Source organism: Pan troglodytes, chromosome 8 (assembly GCF_028858775.2).
Source record: "Pan troglodytes isolate AG18354 chromosome 8, NHGRI_mPanTro3-v2.0_pri, whole genome shotgun sequence".
NCBI lineage: Eukaryota > Metazoa > Chordata > Mammalia > Primates > Hominidae > Pan > Pan troglodytes.
In genome coordinates this window covers 139,044,055-139,066,641 of record NC_072406.2, presented here as the reverse complement: position 1 = coordinate 139,066,641, position 22,587 = coordinate 139,044,055, and the positions used below count along the sequence as shown (strand labels likewise).

The 22,587-nt window shown below is 48.2% G+C and overlaps 1 protein-coding gene across 7 annotated transcripts in view; it reads right to left on the bottom strand.

Moving 5' to 3' along the window:
* DOCK1 (dedicator of cytokinesis 1) overlaps positions 1-22,587 on the bottom strand; it is a 585,238-nt gene that overhangs the window by 544,837 nt on the left and 17,814 nt on the right. For 2 of the 7 annotated variants that reach the window (XM_054659992.2, XM_054659995.2), the window contains exons 1-2: positions 19,569-20,098; positions 18,562-18,739 (exon numbers count right to left, since the gene is read on the bottom strand). The exons of the other annotated variants lie outside the window; for them this stretch is intronic. In XM_054659992.2, coding sequence (XP_054515967.1) covers positions 18,562-18,595 — 34 coding nt within the window. In that variant the 5' untranslated portion in view covers positions 18,596-18,739; positions 19,569-20,098. Of the gene's footprint in view, positions 1-18,561; positions 18,740-19,568; positions 20,099-22,587 lie in introns of those variants that run through there. 7 annotated transcript variants of the gene reach the window in all.

Genomic DNA, 22,587 nt, shown 5'->3' with positions numbered 1-22,587 from the left:
AACTGCTCACGACCGCCAGCCATACAGTATGTGTGCATCTGCACCCAAGTGGATTCATGAACACGTGTTTCTTGGGACTGGAAAAAGAGGCCGGTGGCAGCAAAACCAGATGCACAGCTGAGCATGTCCATATGTAAAGAGTATTTGACTCACTCCATTCATTTCCTAAAAGAAAATCCATAAAAATGATCCCGTTGAGTATGGGCTGGACCTAGTGACTCACTTCTAGCCAATAAAATACTGCCAGTGATGGGCTGTCACTTCCATGATTCAGTTACAAAAGGGCTCTGACTTCTGCCTTGTGTGCACTCTCTCTCTCTCTGCCTCTCTCTCTTTCCCCTTCTCCCCTCTTTCCCTCTCCCCCTCTCCGCTGCACCCTCTGCCTCCCACTCACCTGCTGTGACAAAACCAGCCCTACATGAGCTGCCCCTATGGAGAGGCCCACGTGGGAAGGAAATGCAAGTACCCTCTGCCAACAGCCACCAAGAAAGTGAATCCTGCCAACACCACCATGTGAGCTCAGAAGCTGATTCTTCTCCAGTGAGACCCTGAAATGACTCTGTCCCCCGTGGACACCTTAAATGCAGCCCTTCAGAGGGCCTGAACTGGGGGCCCAGCTAAGCCACACAGAAACTAGGATAAAAAACGTTTTCTGGCCAGGCACGGTGGCTCACACCTGTAATACCAGCACTTTGGGAGGCCGAGGCAGGCGGATCACAAAGTCAGGAGTTGGAGACCAGCTTGACTGACATAGTGAAACCCCGTCTCTACTAAAAATACAAAAATTAGCCAGGTATGGTGGTGCACGCCTGTAATCCCAGCTACTCAGGAGGCTGAGGCAGGAGAATCGTTTGAACCCGGGAGGCAGAGGCTGCAGTGAGCCGAGACTGTGCCACTGCACTCCAGCCTGGGTGACAGAGCGAGAATCAGTCTCAAAAAAAAAAAAAAATTGTTTTCAGCTCCTAGGTTTTGGTGTGATCTGTTACACAGCTGTTGATAACACCCTCTCCAGCTTCTTACTGAGAGCTTCTTGTCTTTTTGCAGCCAAGTCTCTGTGGCGACATTGCCCACACAAGCCCCAATCCACCTCGCCACTGATACGTGCCCTGCAGAGCCAAGGGCACCCTGGCAACGACACTCTTCCTTCTTTTCCTTCCCAGTCACTTCCTCCTCGGGCTTGGTGTCCTCCCTGGGCCTCCGCTCCCCGGTTTCCTCCATCTCAGTCCTTTGCGCAGTTGTTCTTTGGGACTCCAGCTCCTCAGCTTCTCCTCACTTTCCAAACCCTCCCACACAGGTCACCTCTGGAGGCTTCCATACGCATCTTCGTGCTGACTCCCAACTGCGTAAACTGCTCCAGCCACCCGACAGCTGCCTCGGCAGGTCCGCTTGCAAGGTTCAGAGACCACACATGGCTCTGCCTGCTGAGGGCTTCCTGCAGCAAGCATTTCCTACTGTCTACCACGGGCACAGCCCTGCACCCTGTGCCCAGTGCTGGGGAAGAACTGTACCCTGAGTTCATCCTTCTCCAGGACCACCGGAGACCAGCAGCCCCTGCATCCAGGCCTGGACACTTCCCTCCCCTCCTCTACAACCAATCAGTCAGGACACGGCACTCCTTATCCTCCTAATATTCTCAAACCCACCGGCTCCTCCCCACCCCCACCACCATCAACCCCATTCAGGCCCCATCACCTCCCCTGCATGGCTGCCATGCCTCCCCATCACCTGTCTCCTCTCCTTCTCGTTCTTCAAACCACTGCCCATGAACTCTTCCTGCAACAAAATCTGATATAGCTCTGAACCCTTCAAGAACCATCCACTCCGAACCTTTCAATCACCAGCCACTGCTCTGAGCATTAAGTCCAAATTCCTCCAGACAGCTTGGGACGACCCTGCTTAGCACCCAGCCTCACCTCGACTCACCCAGACTGAACTTCAGTGGTCTGTGCACTCTTGCACCTCAGGGCCCTCAGCTAAACTGATGCTACTCCTTCCTACCCCTCTTCACCTCATTAACTCATATCTATTCTCTTCAAAGCACCTATTTAAAAAGCCGCTTCTTCCAGGAAGCCTCCCTTGGTAGTCCTTTCTCCCTCCTAACATTCACAGCTGTCTTGCGGCTGCCTACTTACTTGCCAATCCCCCATATCTACTTCAGTCCCTATTGTATCCCAGGGCCAAGCACACAGCAGTCATTTTGCAGGCACAGGGTAAATATTTCCTGAATGCATGAATTTAGCCGAAATCCACTGAATGATTGCATTAACTTAAATAGCATTCAGTAAGTGCCTACATACACTTACTCGTTTAACCTCAATCTTATGCCACAACCACTATTACTACCCCCATTTAACAGAAAGGCTGCACACAGAGATTAACTTGCCTCAGGTCAACCAGTGCTAGGTCTAGGATCTGATCCCAAGCAGTTTGGTTCCAGCGCCTATTCTCTTGACCTCAGAAAAATTAGCTTGCCAAAGAAAGTAAGGCAGTCAGGTTCAAAGAAGGTCTTAAACCTTTCATTTGTTTGTTTTTATTTTTTGAGATGGAGTCTCTCTCTGTCACCCAGGCTGGAGTGCAGTGGCACAATCTCCGCTCACTGCAATCTCTGCCTCCCAGGTTCAAATGATTCTCCTGCCTCAGCCTCCCGAGTAGCTGGGATTACAGGCACACACCAACATATCCAGCATATCTAGCTTTTTTTTTTTTTCTTTTTTTTTTTTTTTTGGTAGAGATAGGATTTCACCACGTTGGCCAGGCTGGTCTCGAACTCCTGACCTCAAGTGATCCACCAGCCTCAGCCTCCCAAAGTGCTGAGATTACAGGCGTGAGCCACCACGCCCGGCCTATTTGTTTGTTTTTAATGATCATTTCTAGATGAACAAGAAAAAGAAATCAATATATTTTAGGATAGTAACTAAAATCACAAAAGGTCAGGAAAACTAAAAGAATTTATATCGAGGTCATGAAACATGTAATCTAGTTAAGCATTTTCTGGAAAGAAACATCTTGCAAATAAACGCCCATCCAGAGGAATCATCAGCTATCCCCTACTTACCATTAGAAGCTTCCCAACAGGACAGATCATGCTTATCTTTTAATGAATTTGTGTAACATTGAGTGTATTTACAGTAAAAATAAACAGGATAATGGAACTCTGCTGCATCGCAGATCCCAGGGTCCCAGATGACGGCTCCCTCGGGGCTGGCTCGTTCCATTAAGGAAACTTCCTGCAAATCAGAAGGAAGGAGCAGCTCCATACATTCCTCTCCCATTCTAACGCTTGTAGGTCTTCAAGATTTATTCTACTGTTCTACCTGCCAACCTGCTCCCAAATGAATCCAGTGCACAGCTTCCACCTGAAACTAAAAGTGAGCTTCACCCCACTCGAAAAGAAACCTAGAAGAAGGAATGAACCCATCTCCTCCTTGAGCTCATTCCTCAGGACTCACAAAACACTCAGAAAATGAGCAAATATCGGCTGGGTGCGGTGGCTCACACCTATAATCCCAGCACTTTGGGAGGCCGAGGCAGGCAGATCACGAGGTCAGGAGATTGAGACCATCCTGGCTAACATGGTGAAACCCTGTCTCTACTAAAAGTACAAAAAATTAGCCGGGCGTGGTGGCGGGCGCCTGTAGTCCCAGCTACTCGGGAGGCTGAGGCAGGAGAATGGTGTGAACCCGGGAGGCAGAGCTTGCAGTGAGCCGAGATCGTGCCACTGCACTCCAGCCTGGACGACAGAGTGAGACTCCGTCTCAAAAAAAAAGAAAAAGAGCAAATATCAGAGTGACAACACACATCCGACAACCTCTTGGCTCTCCCCTCCTCATGATGTGACTTTAGAATCCTTTAAACAAAGCAGCTTAAAAGAGAATAATTGGCAAAATTATCTTCCCATGGGACTTTTAAGTCTGAGCACCTCACCTGCAAAGGCGGGCTGAGAAAGGCAAAGTTGTCTAGGAAAGGTGATTATACACTACTCAGACAGGTACAATCCACAAATGCTGTTTTTTTTGTTTTGTTTTGTCTGTTTTGAGATGGAGTCTCGCACTGTCGCTCAGGCTGGAGTGCAGTGGCACGATCTCGGCTCACTGCAAGCTCCGCCTCCTGGGTTCACGCCATTCTCCTGCCTCAGCCTCCCGAGTAGCGGGACTACAGGCACCCGCCACCACGCCTGGCTAATTTTTTGTACTTTTAGTAGAGACAGGGTTTCACCGTGTTAGCCAGGATGGTCTCGATCTCCTGACCTCGTGATCCGCCCGCCTTGGCCTCCCACAGTGCTGGGATTACAGGCATGAGCCACTGTGCCCGGCCCACAGATGCTGTTTAACTGTGGTTTTGAAGATGTTTTTGTTGTTGGATTGGTTTTACTTTTGTGTTTTAAAAGACTAAAGTTAAAACTAGCACCATGAAATGAAATATTTCATCAGAATTTAGGTAATGCAATCTATCCATAAAACAATCTTTTTAAACTGGTTTTTAGAGGTTTCTTTACACAGTATAGCATCTCCTCTCATAACCACAGGATACATCCCATCAAACTTACTCTTGTCCCCTCTGTCCACTAGACACCAATAAAAACGTGGAAGCTACCAACACTTTCTGGGAGTTTAAACAGCTGAAACGCCCTCTGGTAACAGTGCACGGCAGATAAACCAACCGAGCACATTTTATGAAGAATGTCATCCTCCCAGACAATGACCAAACAGATGACTCTGGACCAGCAGGTCCCTGAAATATTGTGATGGAAAAATGTGAATGTACAGATGATAATTACTTTGGTTGTTTATCCATCTGTTTGCTTTCTCATATATATGGATTCATGACTACATTTAATCATCCTCCGAAGAATCATCTTGGTGAGGTTACAGGGCAATATAATAGAGTCACTGTAATTCAATAGACGCTTTTGATTTCCCTGATAAGATAGAGTTAGCAATTACTGTTTGCTATCACAACTCCAGTTCTTGTCAATACAAGTCAAATTTTACTTGATAAACTAATTACACAAACCCTGGCCAACTACAAAAAAAGGCACTCTGACTTATTTGAACTGAGAGTTTGTTTACTAAAATAGGTACTTTGGGCCAGGCGCAGTGGCTCACGCCTATAATCCCAGCACTTTGGGAGGCTGAGGTGGGTGGATCACTTGAGGTCAGGAGTTCGAGACTAGCCTGGCCAACATGGTGAAACTCCGTCTCTACTAAAAATACAAAAATTAGCCGGGCATGGTGGCAGGCGCCTGTAATCCCAGGTACTTGGGAGGCTGAGGCAGGAGAATCATTTGAACCCGGGACGCAGAGGTTGCAGTGAGCCGAGATTATACCACTACACTCCAGCCTGGGTGACAGAGACCCTGCCTCCACAAAATAAATAAAACACGTACTCTGAATATTGAGTACGAAGTGCTGCAGACTCCTGTCATCTAATATGGAAAACCACCTGGTTTGAAAGAATAAACAGAATGGTTTGCATGGATGTCTTCCTTCTAGAACAGTTTTATTCCAAATTATTCTCAATCAACTCCCAACTGCAAATTAAACCAAAATTACAAAGCAAGGCAAATCACTGAATCCCCAAATACTTTGATTCTGCCATCATCCCTGTAAACCATGATTAATTCACAGGGCAAATTTCTTATCCATTACTGAGACTACAAAGAAATAACCAGATTAGAGGCAAAAACATCATTTGTGAAAAACAATTCTCAAAGGTTGGAAAGGCACTAGGGAGGAGTTGCACCCTTCTCCTTCTTGCTTCTCCTCCAAATCTGTCTTACCCTAGACTCTCCCAATGCCAGCCCCAACTCAGGGCTAAATGCAGCCACCAGCTCATGGAGGCTCCTATTCAGGCAACAAGGTAGGCGTGGCCTTCAAAGGACAAAGGAAGCAGTCTCCTTCATTGGGGACATGCGTCACACTTACAGCTGCCGAGAGAGGGACCCAAATACAGAAAGGCCTAATAATCTGACTTCTGGGATTAACAAACACCAAATCAAAGCATCCAAAGGAATGAAAGCAGCAGCACTAATCCACTTCCCTGAACTACAGCCCATCACAGAACACTGGTCTCAAGACGACTCGGACTCATCTGGACTGAAGAGTTTGTTTTCTAAAATAGGTATTTTGGGTCAGGCGCGGTGGCTCACGCCTGTAATCCCAGCACTCTGGGAGGCGGAGGCAGGAGGATCACCTGAGGTGAGTGATTACTAAATCAAACTGCTACAAACGAGAGAAAAATTAAAAGATAAATTTAAATTAAAGTAAAAACACTGATGTCCCTTAACCTACCAGCCTAAGAAATACAGCAAAAATAAACAGGTACATGCAGAAATAGAAAAATTCATCCTAGAATTTAGATGAAATCTCAAAGGACCCTGAGTAGCCAAAACAATCTTGAAAAAGAACAAAGCTAGCGGACTTGCACTTCCTGATTTCAAAATTTAGTACAAAGCTACTGCTATGGTCTGATGTCCCCCAGAATTCATGTGTTGAAACTCAATAGCCAATGTCATCGTTTTAAATGGTGGGACTTTGAGGGGTGATTAAATCAGGAGGATGAAACCTTCACGGATGGAATCAGGCCCCTTATAGAAGAGCTTAAGGAAGGGGGTTCCTTCCCTTGCATCCCTTCTGCCATGTGAGGGCACAGTGTTCATCCCTTCCGGTGTTCATCCCCTCGGGTGTTCATCCCCCCCGGTGTTCGTCTCCTCCGGTGCTCGTCCCCCCCGGTGTTCGTCCCCCCAGGTGTTCGTCCCCCCCCCCATGTTCATCCCTTCAGGTGTTCATCCCCTCCTGTGTTCATCCCCTCCGGTGTTCGTCCCCTCCGGTGTTCGTCCCCTCCGGTGTTCGTCCCCTCCGGTGCTCGTCCCCCCCGGTGTTCGTCCCCCCAGGTGTTCGTCCCCCCACCGTGTTCATCCCTTCAGGTGCTCATCCCCCCCGGTGTTTGTCCCCCCAGGTGTTCGCCCCCCAGTGTTCGTCCCCCCCGTGTTCATCCTTTCAGGTGTTCATCCCCTCCAGTGTTCATCCCTTCCGGTGTTCGTCCCCTCCTGTGTTCGTCCCCTCCTGTGTTCGTCCCCTCCGGTGCTCATCCCCTCTGGTGTTCGTCCCCTCCTGTGTTCGTCCCCTCCTGTGTTCGTCCCCTCCTGTGTTCGTCCCCTCCGGTGCTCATCCCCGCCGGTGTTCATCCCCTCCTGTCTTCATCCCCTCCGGTGTTCATCCCCTCTGGACAATGTAGCAGCAAGGTGCCATTTTGGAAGCAGGGAGCAGCCGTCATTAGACACAGAATTTGCTAGTGCCTTGATCTTGGACTTCCCAGCCTCCAGAACTATGAGAATAAATTGCTGTTATTTATAAACTATCCAGTCTCATGTATGTTGTCCTAGCAGCACAAATGGACTAAGAAAGAACTCATAATCAAAAGTGTCAATCAAAACAGCTGCCGTAAAGATAGATATACAGAGACCAATAGAAGAGAATAGAGAGCCCGGAAATAAATCCTCACGTATAAGGTCAAACGGTTTCAACAGAGAGCCAAGACCATTCAATGGGAAAGAACAATAAATGGTTTCAACAAATGACTGAAGACTGGATATTCACAAGCAAAAAAATGAAGCCAGGCCGGGCGCAGTGGCTCTTGCCTGTAATCCCAGCACTTTGGGATGCTGAGGCGGGCGGATCACCTGAGGTCAGGAGTTTGAGACAGGCCTGACCAACATGCAGAAACCCTGTCTCTACTAAAAATACAAAAAATTAGCCAGGCGTGGTGGTGCATGCCTGTAATGTCAGCTACTCAGGAGGCTGAGGCAGGAGAATCACTTGAACCCAGGAGGCAGAGGTTGTGGTGAGCTGAGATCGTGCCATTGCACTCCAGCCTGGGCGAAAAGAGTGAAACTCCATCTCAAAAAAAAAAAAAAAAAAAAAAAGATGAAGCTGGACTCTTCTACTATTCACAAAAGTTAACTCAAAATGGACAGAAGGCCTAAGCATAAGAGCTAAAACTGTAAAACTCTTAGCAGGAAACAGGGGAAAAACTTCGAGGCACTGGATTTGGCAATTATTTATTGGATATGACCTCAAGTGCACAGAAAACAACAATAACAAGATAGAGAAGTTGGACTTCATCAAAATTAAAAACTTTTGTGTATCAAAGGAGACTATCAACAGAGTAGAAAGGCAACACCACAGAATGGGATAAAATATTTCCAAATCCTATATCCACTAAGGGCTTAATATCCAGAATAAAGAATTCCTACAACTCAATAAAAACGAAGAAACAGATTAAAAATGGGCAAAGAGCTTGAATAAACATTTCTCCAAAAAGATACACAAATGATCAATAAGCTCATGAAAAAAAAGCTCAACATCACTAACCCTTAAGAAAATGCAAATCAAAAGGACAGTAAGGTACCACTTCACACCCATAAGAATGGCTATGATTAAAAAGAAGACAAAAAAAAAAAACAGAAAATAACAAGTGTTGGAGAAAAACAAGTGTGGAGAAACTCAAACCCCTGTGTACTAGTGGTGGGAATGTAAAACAGATAGAGCCACTATAGAAAACAGGACAGCAGTCCCTCAAAAAACTAAAAATAGAATTACTATATGACCTACCAATTCCACTTCTGGGTACACACTCAAAATAAGTGAAATCAGGGTCTTGAAGAGATATGTGTACACCCATGTTCATAGCAGCAGTATTCACAAGAGCTAAAACATGGAGACAACCCAAGTATCCGTTGGCAATGGATGGATAAGCAAAACTGGCATATACAAACAATGGAATATTATTCAGCCTTACAAAGAAAGGAAATTACGACATATGCTAAAATACAGTGAATCATTAGGGCTTTAAACAAAGTGAAATAAGCCACTCACAAAATGACAAATGCCATTTGATTATGAAGTTCCTAGAGTCGTCTAAACTAAGTGAAATAAGCCACTCACAAAATGACAAATGCCATTTGATTATGAGGTTCCTAGAGTCGTCTAATTTGTAGACAGAAAGCAGAATGGTGGCTGCCAGGGGCTAGGAAGAGGGGGAAGGGAGGGTTAGTGTCTAATGGGCACAGAGTTGCTTTGGGGAAGATGAAAAGAGTTCCGGTGACGAATGGTGCTGCTGTTTGCACAACATGAATGTCCTTAATACCACTGAACTGTACACTTAAAAATGGTTAAGACAGTAAATTTCATGGTATGTATGTTTTGCCACAATTTTATAAAATAAAGGAAAAAGAAGTAAGCACACATGTTCACCAGGGAACAGTTTGGGAATCTACTTCTCCCAATAAGTTTGATCATTTTTCTCTGATTTTACACTAATGTTTTGTATTCTTTATAAATGGGAGTCTTTGTCATGAAATACTTTGAACCAATACCAGAGGTGGGCAAACTACAGGCTAGAAGCCAAATCTCACTGTCACCAGTTTTTGTACTCCTGTGAGCTAAGAATGGTTTTTATGTTTTTAAATACTTTGGAAAAAATCAAAATAAGAATGTTTCATGACATGCAAAAACTATAGAGTATATACAAATTTCACTGTCTATAAATAAAGTTTTATTGGAACACAGCCATGCTTATGAGCCTATGCACTGTCTGTGGCTGCTTTTGTGTTACAATGGCAGAGCTGAGTAGCTGCAGCAGAAACCATGACGGCCCACAAAACCTAAAATATTTACTTTCTGGCCTTTTAACACAAAAAGTCTACAGCCAAGCACAGTGGCTCACGCTTGCAATCCCAACCCTTTGGGAGGCTGAGACACAAGGATCACTTGAGCTGAGGCCAAGAATTTGAGACCAGCCTGGGCAACATAGCAAAACCCTGTCTGTACAAAATGTTTAAAAATTAGCAAAGTACGGTGGTGTGCACCTGTAGTCCCAATTACTGGGGAGGCTGAGGTGGGAAGATCACTTGAGCCTAGGAGTTCAAGGCTGCAGTGAGCTATGACTGTGCCACTGCACTCCAGCCTGGATGACAAAGTGAGGCCTTGTCTAAAAAAAAAAAAAATTCAACTGTTTTCCAGAACAGCCCTAATTTCAAACATTTTGCTACAGTGCTCACACAAATCTTTAAAAAGTTCATGCAGTTTACACATTTCAGCCTCGTCCATTCAACAAATATTTACTAAGCACCAGCCCTGTGCCAAGGATGGCAGTAGATGCCAGCAGGGCAGATGCTGCCCTTGTCCTCATGGAGTTAGATGGTGGAGATGGCCCAGGAACCAGGCGATCCCAAGGCAGTATTCAGCACTGCCCTCTGATTCACAGGATGCTGGGACAGCTCAGAGTAGGGGCACCTTAACCACAGGAAGGCAAGTATCCAAGGGATAGAGAGAAGTTAGGCAAACAGCAGGAACACACAGGAAGGAAAGGAGAGAGGTGGAAGGAAGGAAGAGCTGCTGGTGAGGAAGGTGCATTCCAGGTTGAGAGAAGAGGACATCATCACTCTCTGACAGCTCAAGGATGTGGCTCAGCCTGGCTGGACGTCCCAGCAGCAGCACAGAGGGCAGGGCAGGCCAGACCCCCACTGGGCCTTTAAAGAACAAGCCTCCAATCTGCATCTCCCAGGCCCTCCTACATGGATGCAAGCCAGAACTCCTCTGGGGGCTGCCAGCCAAGATTTGGCATACAGCAATTATGATCTCCAACTTCCGGCCCTGCTGCAGGGGGCTGCACAAACCCAGCACACATGAACACAGTGTAGATTAAAGCCACACAATCACTAAGCAAAGTATATTAATATTTACAGCTGTTCTTCCAACTTCACGGAGTTCTTCATAGACAATCTCTAGATAAAAATCAGCAACATCCTAATTGAGGCTTTTTATGTGGTTATAATAGTCTACATCCCAAAAAAAGTTTTATATTTCTCTCTTTTTTTGAGACGGAGTCTCGCTCTGTCACCCAGGCTGGAGTGCAGTGGCGTGATCCGCTCACTGCAAGCTCCGCCTCCTGGGTTCACACCATTCTCCTGCCTCAGCCTCCTGAGTAGCTGGGACTACAGGCGCCCGCCACCATGCCTGGCTAATTTTTTGTATTTTTAGTAGAGACAGGGTTTCACCGTGTTAGCCAGGATGGTCTCGATCTCCTGACCTCATGACCTGCCCACCTTGGCCTCCCAAAGTGCTGGGATTACAGGCGTGAGCCACCGCACCCGGCCTAGTTTTATACTTTCCATAATCCTTATTGTTACCCTATGTGCACAGGGCTTTATCAAAAAGACAAAAAAAAAAAAAAAAAAAAACTCGTAAATTCCAAATAGGCTGTGACTAGCTGTGCTAGCAAGCCATGCACAAAGTTAGACTCACAGCAGGTACGAAAGTAGGTTAAGTTGACACGCATCTTTTCAATAGGAAAAAAACAAAACAAAAAACCTGCAATGTGGATTTAAAGAGATTGCCCAGTCTTGCTCCAAATGTATGGCTCCATGTCAGGTATCAGTGATTTTTAAAGATAATGTTAAAACTCGTCTTTGGGTATTTGCAGAATTAATCAGCTTTGGATTCTAAACGACCTAGTGTTACGATTATGAAAAAGTGAGTCGAATGGTGCACGGCTTCTCTCCGAAGGTGGGAGCCTGCAACAGAGCCCCAGCGGTGTCGGGGCGAGCCCCACAGCACGTGGGTCACACTCAAGGCTACCCCTGAGCGTAGCATTTGTCACACAGGTTCTGACTCAACATCAACGGTGCCCCTTTCTCAGAAGCACAAATGACAAGGCAGGTGCCAGGCTGTTTTGTTTTGGTAATAAAAATCTAGATCCTGTTTAGACTAAAGACAATGGAAATACTATATAAAAAATTTGAGTTTTCAGCCTGGGCAACAAGAGTGAAACTTCGTCTCAAAAAAAAAAAATCTCAGTTTTAAGAGTAAAATAGGTTGGGTGCAGTGGATAACACATGTAATCCCAGCACTTTGGGAGGCCAAGAGGAGGGCAGATTACAAGGTCAGGAGTTCGAAACTAGCCTGTCCAACATGGCAAAACCTCATCTCTACTGAGAAATTACAAAAATTAGTTGGGCATGGTGGTGGGTGCCTGTGATCCCAGTTACTTGGGAGGCTGAGGCAGGAGAATCACTTGAACGTGGGAGGCGGAGGTTGCAGTGAGTGGGGATCACACCATTGAACTCCAGCCTAGGCAACAAGACCGAAACTCTGTCTCAAAAAAAAGATTAAAATAGCTTCAAATTCACTATTATAAGATCAATGGAGAATTCATGTTGGAGAGGTTCAAATGGCCCCTCAGCAAATGTCTCCCGCCTCCCACAAAACATCAGTGCCTCAAAGAGAAGCAGAAGGAATACACACCTCATCATTTCCAGGGGCGGAACCTCCCGTTTGCCCTGCATGTATGTCCTCCTGCTCACCCGGGGGGCTGACTCAGGGCACCCCAAGATCAATGTCCTGCTTCCTCCATCTTTTTACCCCCTCCCTAGGCCAGCAGGCAGGACAGGGAACCCTCAGCAAATGCCACATGCAAAACCCAGGAAGTACAGGGAGCTCTACAGAATCCTTGTGCATTCTTACATTGTTTAACTTTTACAGGCAGGAGGCAACCCAGCTCTAGAGGACACCGAAGGGCCCAGGCTGGCTTCTTCCTTACCCCTCTGACAGTGGCAAAAGTTAAATCCTTAAGGACAGACAGTATCATTTCTCATCTTGGCACTTACAGTAACAGCTTCACCCAACGAAAGGTGTCTACTGGGAGAGGCTGCCGCTGTAGGCATCTACTACACAGCACAAACATTAACCATTTTGATCAGAAACATTTGTTTCCCCTAAAATAAAGTTGTACTTTCACCTCAACGCACCCACAAGAGCTGCAAATCTCAACACCTCCACAGAATCCGTCCTGATTGTGGGAAGCCCTGCCACATTGGCAGCCTCCCAGAGGAAGGTCCCCACATCAAGGCCCTGGCCCTGGGCCTTCTGCTTGTCCAGACATCCAAAGCCAAGGTCCTCCCAGTCCTCCTCCACAAGCTCAAAAATGCCTCAGACTCCTCCACATATATCCAGGCCAACCTATGGAAAAAGGACTGAAGGACACATATACGAGAGACCCCAGAGCAGGAGGGGAGGAGTTGGCCAGGAGCTGACAGTGACACTGGGCCCAGTTCTTGGCCTGATCTCAACTCTGGGCACCTGCGGTGAGGGAAAGCTCCCCCCAAGTCTGGCAGTAATTGAACCAAATGTCAAGCGGAGAGGGACTTGGAGATATTCTGCAGTCACCTGTGCCCTGTGCATCAGCCAGTGGCCCAGTGCGCCCACCTCTACCAGTGAGGGCCGTGGTACTTCAGGGACGGTCCACCCCTTACCTACCACAAAGGGCCTCCTAAGCTCAGCTCAACAGGGGCTCCGGAACCTGCATTGCTGGGCCTTGTTTCCCCTGGTGCCACCAGACCAGGTCCCACCCGCTGCTCCAAGACAGAGTCCCACACGGCCACATATCCTGGTGTCTTCGCCTCTCCAAACCTCACAGCTGCAGTGTTCCAATGCTCCTCCAGGACAGCCTGGAATGGTGCTAATTTTACTTTTCGAGAAATCCTATCAGCCTGTTGATTGGGTTTAGTCAAAAGCAATCTCTAGGTCTTCCCAGGAGGACAGGATTTTTGTTTGTTCTGTTTTTTGGAGACACGGGTCTTGCTATTTTGCTCAGGCTGGGCTTGAACTCATAATCGTCCTGCCTCAGCCTTCGGCATAGCTGAGACTAGGCGCATGCCAACACACCCCGCCCCAGCATGGCTTTGAAGGCCCTTCTCTGCTATTTTGCAGTCATCAGCTGATCCAAGTCCCTAATTTTAAACTTCACATTTAGCCTGCAGGAGGTTCCTTCAATGCTAGGCCTGTGGGCTCAGATAATCAAGCACTCTGAATACTGATTCTGGAGTTCAGCTTTGACTATCCTCAACCTTCCAGAATCCACACATCCAACACGTAGCATCTCAGGGGTCATCAGCGTCTCCATCAATATTCTATGAACTGTCTCAGTGGCCCACTTTTATTCCATCTTGTTAACAAAAGACTTAACGCCTTTCTACTACCTGACAATTCTTTGTTACCTTTCTAAGTAACCTCTGGAAGGGGAGATTGAGTTTGAGCTGGCTGGGCTAATAATAATGCCAGGTACTCTGTACCAGGCACAAGATTAAGCACTTTCCAGTGGCTCTGCATCCTCCCAAAGCCCAGGGAGAGCAGGGGCCACGCATATCCTCAGTTGATAGATGAAGACACATTGGTTCCTGGAAGTGACAGGAAGGCCGTCCGCCAGAGCCTGACTGCATAAACTCTGTGCTGCACCACCTCCCGCTTCAGAATGGCTTCCCTGAAATACACGGGAAAGTGGAGCTGGAAAACTCCTGGAAAGTCGACCACCCCATTCAACAGATGAGGCCCCGACCCCAACCCCAGTGGGGGCTTCTGTCTTTGGCTTCTATCCATGCCTCTCCAAGTCTGAGCCCATGAGAGGCTTCCAGCAAAAACACACTGTTGTGTTCCCTGTGCTCAGCTCAGCTCGGGCTCCTGAACCTGCACTTCTGGGCCTCGCTTCCCCCGGCGCCACCAGACCAGGTCCCACCCACTGCTCCAAGACAGACTTCCACACAGAGAAGGATCAGCCATGCATCCTGGTGTCTTCGCCCCTCCAAACCTCACAGCTGCACAGCGTGCAAATGCTCCTCCAGGACAGCCTGGAATGGTATTCATTTTAATTTTATAGAAAGTGAAAGTATCCCATCTGGACTTCTCCCCCTGGCTTCTATCCATGTCTCTCCAAGTCTGAGCTCATGAGAGGCTTGCAGTGAAAACACACTGTTGTCTCTCCTACCCACCATCCTCTGGGATTATACTGCCGAGATCTTATTTCCGAGATGCTCCATCCCTCCTGGGTCAGAGACCTGGCTCGGTGGGCGTGCAGCAACTAGCCCAAGAGAATTCCCAACTCCAAAATAAACTGGCCTCCTGGGGCCCCCATCCTCGACGCAGGGAATCTGATGCTGGCACTGCCCACGGACAGGGGAGATGGGCCCTTGCAGGATCTGACGAAGAGACAGGGAGTCCGTCCTCTATCAGCTCCCCTTTCATGTCCTCAGGTCAAGCATCTCAAAACTGTCAGAAACCACCTGATGTCCAAATAGCCAAAAACCCAGTAGGGGGTACTCACCTAGAGAAAACCAGGGACTGGGCCCCGAGTCCTTGTGCTGATGTCCACACTTCTCTGCCATGGCTAATGCAATCGGGGCAGCACAGGCAGCTTTGTCTCTACATGTCTTAGATGCCAACCTTGGCAAAACCTTGCCTTGGCCTGGACTCCTGTGCACGAGGCCAGTGACCCCAGGCCAGGCCTTGCCCATGCAAGGCCTTCAACCACAGAATCAGAATCTCCAGTCTCCCAAGGCTGGAGAGGGCCAGCCCTGGAAATGCAGGAGGAGGCGCTGCACCCCCTCTAAGGAGACAGAACAGCAAAGCGGCCAAGAGGACCACCAGCGCCCATGCCAACCCACCCAGGGAAGGGCACCTGTTCCCCACCCTGATGGTCACGGGGAAGGCTCAGGGAGGTAAGAAGTGAAGCACGTAGTGCAGGCCTGGGCCAGAGGAAGTTCAGCAAGCCTTTGCTGCTGTGTCCAAGAATCGTGCAACTAAATGAAACACAGAAGTGCCACATGACCCCGCAATTCCACTCCGAGGTCCATACCCAAGAGAACTGAGCACCTGCTCAAACACACACGTGGACATGAATGTTCCCAGCAGCACCAGTCACAAGAGCCAAAAGGTGGAAAGAACCCACAAGTCCATCACAAGGGGAATGGACAAACAAATCGTGGTCTACTCATACAGCAGAATGCTATTCCACCACAGAAAGGAATGAAGCAGCAATCCATGCCACAGTGTGGATAAGCACGCTAAATGGACAAAGGCAGACACAAGGACCACACACTGCGGGATCTGCATTTTTATGAACTAACCAGGACAGACAAATCCAGAGACACAGAACACAGTTTGGTGGCGGCCAGAAGCTGGGGGAAGAGGAAAAAAAAAGAAGAAACTGCTAAATGGGTACATGGCTTTCCTTTGGAGTGATAGAAATGTCTTGGACTACGCAGTGGCGGTGGCTGCACAACACTGTGACCTTCTAAATGCCACTGAATTGTTCTTGACAACGGTTAGCTACATGGTATGTGACTCTCACCTTCATTATTTTGTTTTTACATCGTGCAACTGATTCATGAACTTAAACAACTGTGCCCTGAAGTGCCCTCCCGCCTGCTTCCCCTGCCCCTCCCCGCAATGGTCCCTCCATCCTGAGGTTCTCAGGACAAAAGTCCTACCTGTTAAACGGGCCTGAGCACTCCTGGCCCTCACCCAACCTCTCTCCCATGCATCTGAAGCTGGAGCCCAGGCAGCGCCTCCCTCAGGCTCCTCCCAGTCTGCCGCTCTCCCTCTGCTTCCCTCCACATCCTCGGCGTCCTCCAAGGCTCGCCAGGAGCCTCCTTGGTGAAGCTTCCCAGAGACTCCGCCATGAGTACTGAGCCCCAGGCCCCTTCTCTGGCCAACAGCAAACACTCTGAAGCTCCTAACTGTCACCCTGTGGTCCATTTCTCTACTAGATTAGGGAGCAAAGTCCAATAAATGATAATATCTTCTGGGTGTCAACACTGAATCCTCATGAAAACACTAAGGGGTAGCAATTGCTTTTCTCCCCAGTTTACAGGTGAGCACACCAAAGCATAGAGGGTGAGGTAAATTCCAAAAATTACAACTAGCAAACGGTTCATCCCCAGATCAGTCCAACTGCAAACCATCTCTTAACCCTCTGGGATTCCAGGTCAATGGAATGTAGCCCATAAGAGGCTCTGATCCTGGATTGCAGAATCAATTCCAATGCAAATAAGCTTCCATGGAATTCCACCTGTACCTGATGGATCTAAACACGGCCGGAAGCTCTGCCTCCAGCCTACGGTCTTTCTAGACAGAGAGGCCCTCGTCAAATGAGACATGTGAAAACGCTCAAGAGATTAAAGGCCTCCCGCCAAGCCTCTGAAAGTGACCTGATTAAATACTTAACTGTAATACCAGTCTAGACTCAATAGCAAGCCTCCTGGCTCACAGCAACAGTGGCTATGGGGTGATTGTGCAAAACAATGCTTAGAAATAGAGGAGAGGAAGAAAGGAAGCCCATTTCTCTTTAGTTTCTGGTAAACTGGGTGGTAAATTGCCCTAGAGCCTCCACTCCTTGGCTTGTGGTCGTGTAACACCCACTTCTGCCTCCATCCTCACATGGCTGAGTTCTCATGTGTCCCTCCTCTTCTTAACAAGGACATCACGCATATTGGCTTAAAGGCCCACCCTAACCCAGTATGACCACACCTTAAACTGGAGGCTTAAGAATACTGGGCAAGTTTACAAGTCAGACTGCAGGCTCCACTGAGGCCCTTGGGGGCAGGGCCTGAGACACATGGACACCAGCCGAGGACACAGCTCTCAGGACACAGCTGAGTTCTCATGTGTCCCTCCTCTTCTTAACAAGGACACCAGGCATCCTGGATTAAAGGCCCACCCTAATCTAGCATGACCACATCTTAAGCTGGAGGCTTAAGAATACCGGGCAAGTTTACGAGTCAGGCTGCGGGCTCCACTGAAGTCCCTGGGGGCAGGGCCTGGGACGCATAGACACCAGCCGCGGACACGGCTCTCAGCAGCTCATCAGGCTGAACCCTGGCCCACGGCAAGAGCCCAGGGAGATGGGTCCCATGAGCTCATGCTGTTCCTCCAGGCCCTTATTCGACCTGGGAGGCTCCGAGTCCTTTCTCCCATTCACGGCTTATTCTCACTCTGCTGAACGCCTTCACTCTGTGCATGTTTCATTTTTTCAGCTTCTCCAACAAGCGACAAGAGGCTAGGATGTGCCGTTCCCACTGCTGAGAACACTTAGCCCCTCTTCCCCTGAGTATCTTCAGTATGTCTGTCAGAGTCCAGAAACAATACACCCCTCACTGGCGTTCGCAGACCAGGTGGCACCTGGGTAGGTGCCCCTCACCTGCACGGCAGGTGTCTTCCCTGAGACCACTCACCTCTCCGCCGAGCATGGTAACTGCCTGGCCCCAAGTCCTTCCCGCTAGGCAGCCACAGCAACCCAAGGGTGGACACCAAGCTGGTGTTGTTCTTCACTGAGTCCTTAACGCCTAGGGAGGGTGTCGCCACGTGGGCAGCTCTGACTACGCGTCTACTGAATGAACACGTGAAAGAATGAAGACAGGCCGGGCGCGGTGGCTCACACCTGTAATCCCAGCACTTTGGGAGGCCGAGGTGGGCGGATCACCTGAGGTCAGGAGTTCGAGGCCAGCACGACCAACAAGATGAAAACCCGTCTCTACTAAAAATACAAAAATTGGCTGGGCATGGTGACGGGCACCTGTTATTCTAGCTACTCAGGAGGCTGAGGCAGGAGAATCGCTTGAACCCGGGAGGCGGAGGTTGCAGTGAGCCGAGATGGCGCCACTGCACTCCAGCCTGAGCGACAGAGTGAGACCCTGTCTCAAAAAAAAAAAGAATGAAGACAGCAACTCACGGACATCCTCTTTGGAAAGAAAGGAAGAGATCATCAGCTCGTCCTCTAACTCCAAAGTTCACTGCTCCAGGGGAATCTGGAATGCACATTTCAATGCCTAGTCCCTCTGGACGGAAGGCAGTTAATTCTCTCCTGTTCACCTCCAGTTCTGGTCAACAACATTCACATCAAATCCAAACTGAAAGAAAAAACAGATCAGAGACGGAAATCTGCTATCATGGTCACACACCTGGCGTGGTAGTCACCACCGCACTCTCTAGGCAGTTTTCTTCTAAAAAGACGACGCAAAATACACCAGAGCACAATTGTTCTGAGCCTTATTTCCTCAATGACTGGAGATAAGACAAGATGCAGGGCGCCAATGGTCTGAAGTGAGCACTAAAAGCCTACAAGCCTCTCCTTCTCAATTGCCCACTAACAGAAATACTTTTTCCCCTGTGTCTCAACTGCATTTCCACCTCTGTATCAGTATCCCGGGGCTGCCACACAAAGTACCAAAGCTTGGTGGCTTCTAATAACAGATATTTATTTTCTCACAGTTTCAGAGGCCAGATGTCAGAAATTAAGGTGCCTACAGGGCCATGCTCCCTCCAAACCCTCTGGGGGAGACTTCTTCCTTGCCTCTTCCAGCTCCAGGGAGCCCTACGGGCTGCTGGACACTCCTTGGCTTGCAGCCGTGTAACGCCCACTTCTGCCTCCATCCTCACTTGGCTGAGTTCTCACATGTCCCTCCTCTTCTTAACAAGGACACCAGGCATATTGGATTAAACGCCCACCCTAATCCAGTATGGCCACATCTTAACGAATTACATCTGTAATGACCCCATTTCCAAGTAAGGTCACACTCTGAGGCACTAAGGGTTAGGACTTCAACCTGTCTTTTCAGGGGACTCAACCCATAACCTCCTCTGGCATAGAATGTTTATTAAGTGATACAGTCATAAAACTGCAAGATAAGTAGTTGTGTTTTCCCTTAAGTTGACATGTAAATATATGAAAATACTTACGGGAAAATGTTGTTCAAAGTTCTTTTTTTTCTTTTGTCTACTTTTCCTGGAAATCTCAATTCACACTGACGTTTGTACCTATTTCGAGCTGAGAGCAAACATCAAGTGTTTTATGTGGAAATCTGATGATTCTTAACAGCTCTCTAGTATTTAAAAAAAAGAAAGAAAGAAAGAAAAGAAAACAGAAGACAAAACACTTCGGTGGCTCTGTCACCGGATCAATTTTCAGGCTTACATGGTGCCCCGATGGTACTCCCATGTAGCAGGTGGCTACCAGGTGTCTGGCACGATGCTGAACATTTTACCCCTATCACATCACTCTTTTCTCCAGTCACAGGAAGCAAGTACTATTTATCCCCACCCTACAGATGTGCAAACTGAGGCTCAGAGCGGTTAACTAACTGGGCCAAAGTCAAACGGGAATTAAGGAGTTTGCACCCAGCTAGGCACCTCCCTCACGGGTTCAGTTTATGGAGCTCAGGGCCAAAGATTCTCAGTGTTACCAGCTCAACCCATCCCACTCCAACCCCACCCAACACACATAGCAGGCACACCCCACATCACACCCTACTGTGACATAAGCCCATCCTGGAGATTCTCCAGCTATAGCCTGGAGTTGTAGACCTATTTCTGCAGATGCACCTAGGCACACACACACATACACACACACACAGACTCTGCAATGTGTATGTATGTGTTTAGACATGTTCACATAAGGCCGGCCAGGGTGGCTCACGCCTGTAATCCCAGCACTTTGGGAGGCCGAGGCGGGCGGATCACGAGATCAAGAGATCGAGACCATCCTGGCCAACATGGTGAAATCCCGTCTCTATTAAAAACACAAAAATTAGCTGGGCGTGGTGGTGGGCGCCTGTAATCCCAGCTACTTGGCAGGCTGAGGCAAGAGAATTGCTTGAACCCGAGAGGCAGAGTTTGCAGTGAGCTGAGATCGTGCCACTGCCCTGCAGCCTGGCAACAGAGCGAGACTCCGTCTCAAAAAACAAAACAAAACAAAAATGTTCACATGAGTACCCTGAGTAGTAAGAGAAGACACCAAGAGATCTGATGGATAAAATGAAAAAGCAGGTCTGGTTACTGGCAGGACTTCACCCAGCTCTAACTACGTGTATACGTGTGTGTGCATAAATAAAAGTGTTTTAGAAAATCAGCCTATGGTATGTTAGGCTTATTGCCCAGAAAGGTGGGCTGTATGAAACAGGAAATACTAATAAAAACTGAAAACAAGACTCAACACCACCGTTCAGTTTCTCCAGGCTACTGATGCTTTCCCAGCCATAAGATGAATCATGACTAGATCAGTGATAGAGGCGGGAAGCCCAGTGAGAATTTTCTAAACCAGTTTTTAAAAACGTGGGCTGACACATTTAAAAAGAATCTGCAAAGCTGATGCACCTATGTGCAGGTAAGCAGTAGACTTTGGCAGGTAAGTCAAATACTGAGTTTTTACAATGGAAGTACTAATGCTACAGTATGTATGCCACGATTATTAAAACTTTGTCCTTAAGAAACACTTTCCTCCAATCCTTCATTTCCAGGGACTTAGATCCTTCACTCTGAAGGCTCTTTACACATTAATCCCACCTTTAAGTGCCTGTCTATAAATCACAGAGATCAAAGAGGGAAACTGTGTAGACAAATGTTCTAGAGCCCTTGACCACACCTGGCCCTCCATGGTAACTGCTGGTCAGATGAAAACTGCAAAATGAGATTTTATTTTCTGTTCTTCTGGAGGCAACACGGTGGAAGAAGCAAGAATCCTGAAGAGTTGGATTTCTGTTCAATTGCTTTTTAACCTTTTGGTCAACTCTCCCCACCCTGCCGTTTCAAGGGCCGTTTGCCTTTTTTAAGGCTCCAGACAGGGCTCCCCAGAGACAGTTCCAGCACTCACAGCCTCCCCCTACTGAGTTCCAGCACTCACGGCCTCCCGCTACTGAGTTCCAGCACTCACAGCCTCCCCCTACTGAGTTCCAGCACTCACAGCCTCCCCCTACTGAGTTCCAGCACTCACAGCCTCCCCCTACTGAGTTCCAGCACTCACAGCCTCCCCCTACTGAGTTCCAGCACTCAGATCCCCCTGCTCAGTTCCAGCACTCAGTTCCCCCTGCTCAGTTCCAGCACTCAGTTCCCCCTGCTCAGTTCCAGCACTCAAGTCCCCCCGCTCAGTTCCAGCACTCACAGCCTCCATTTCCTCAACTAGAAATCGAGGGTGGGGTACCCTTCAACTCTCCTATTTCTCTGCCTGCTTCTCTCTACACATGGTATCTACCTCTGTTCGGGCTGCCATATCAAAATATCATAAACCAGGCAGCTTACAAACAATGGAAATTCATTTCCCACAGTTGTGGAGGCTGGGAAAGTCCGAGACTGAGGGGCAGGTGGATTTGGTGTCTGGCGAGGGCCTGTTTCCTGGCTCATAGAAGGCACCTTCTCACTGTGTCCTCACAGGGTAGAAGGAACAAGCTCTCTGGGGCCTCTTTTAGAAGGACACTCAGCCCTCATGACCTAATCACCTCCCAAAGGCTCCATATCCTAATCCCATCACCTTGGTGATTAGGTTTCTGTGTATGAAGTGGGGAGGGGGAGGGTACGGACCATCGCACATGGAGAGAGATGCCGAGAATGGCACTCCTTTCTCCATGGCAGATTGCTTGGAGAATGCCTAGGATTTTTATTGTTTTTGTTGTTGTTTTGAAACAGAGTCTTGCTCTGTCACCCAGGCTGGAGTGCAGTGGTGCCATCTCGGCTCACTGCAACCTCCGCCTCCCGGGTTCAAGCGATTCTCCTGCCTCAGCCTCCCGAGTACCTGGGATTACAGGCACCTGCCACCACACCCGGCTAATTTTTGTATTTTTAGTAGTTATGGGGTTTCACCATGTTGGCCAGGCTGGTCTCGAACTCCTGACCTCAGGTGATCCACCCACCTCGGCCTCCCAAAGTGCTGGGATTACAGGCATGAGCCACCACGCCCAGCCATGCCTAAGTTTTTTACATCCTTTTA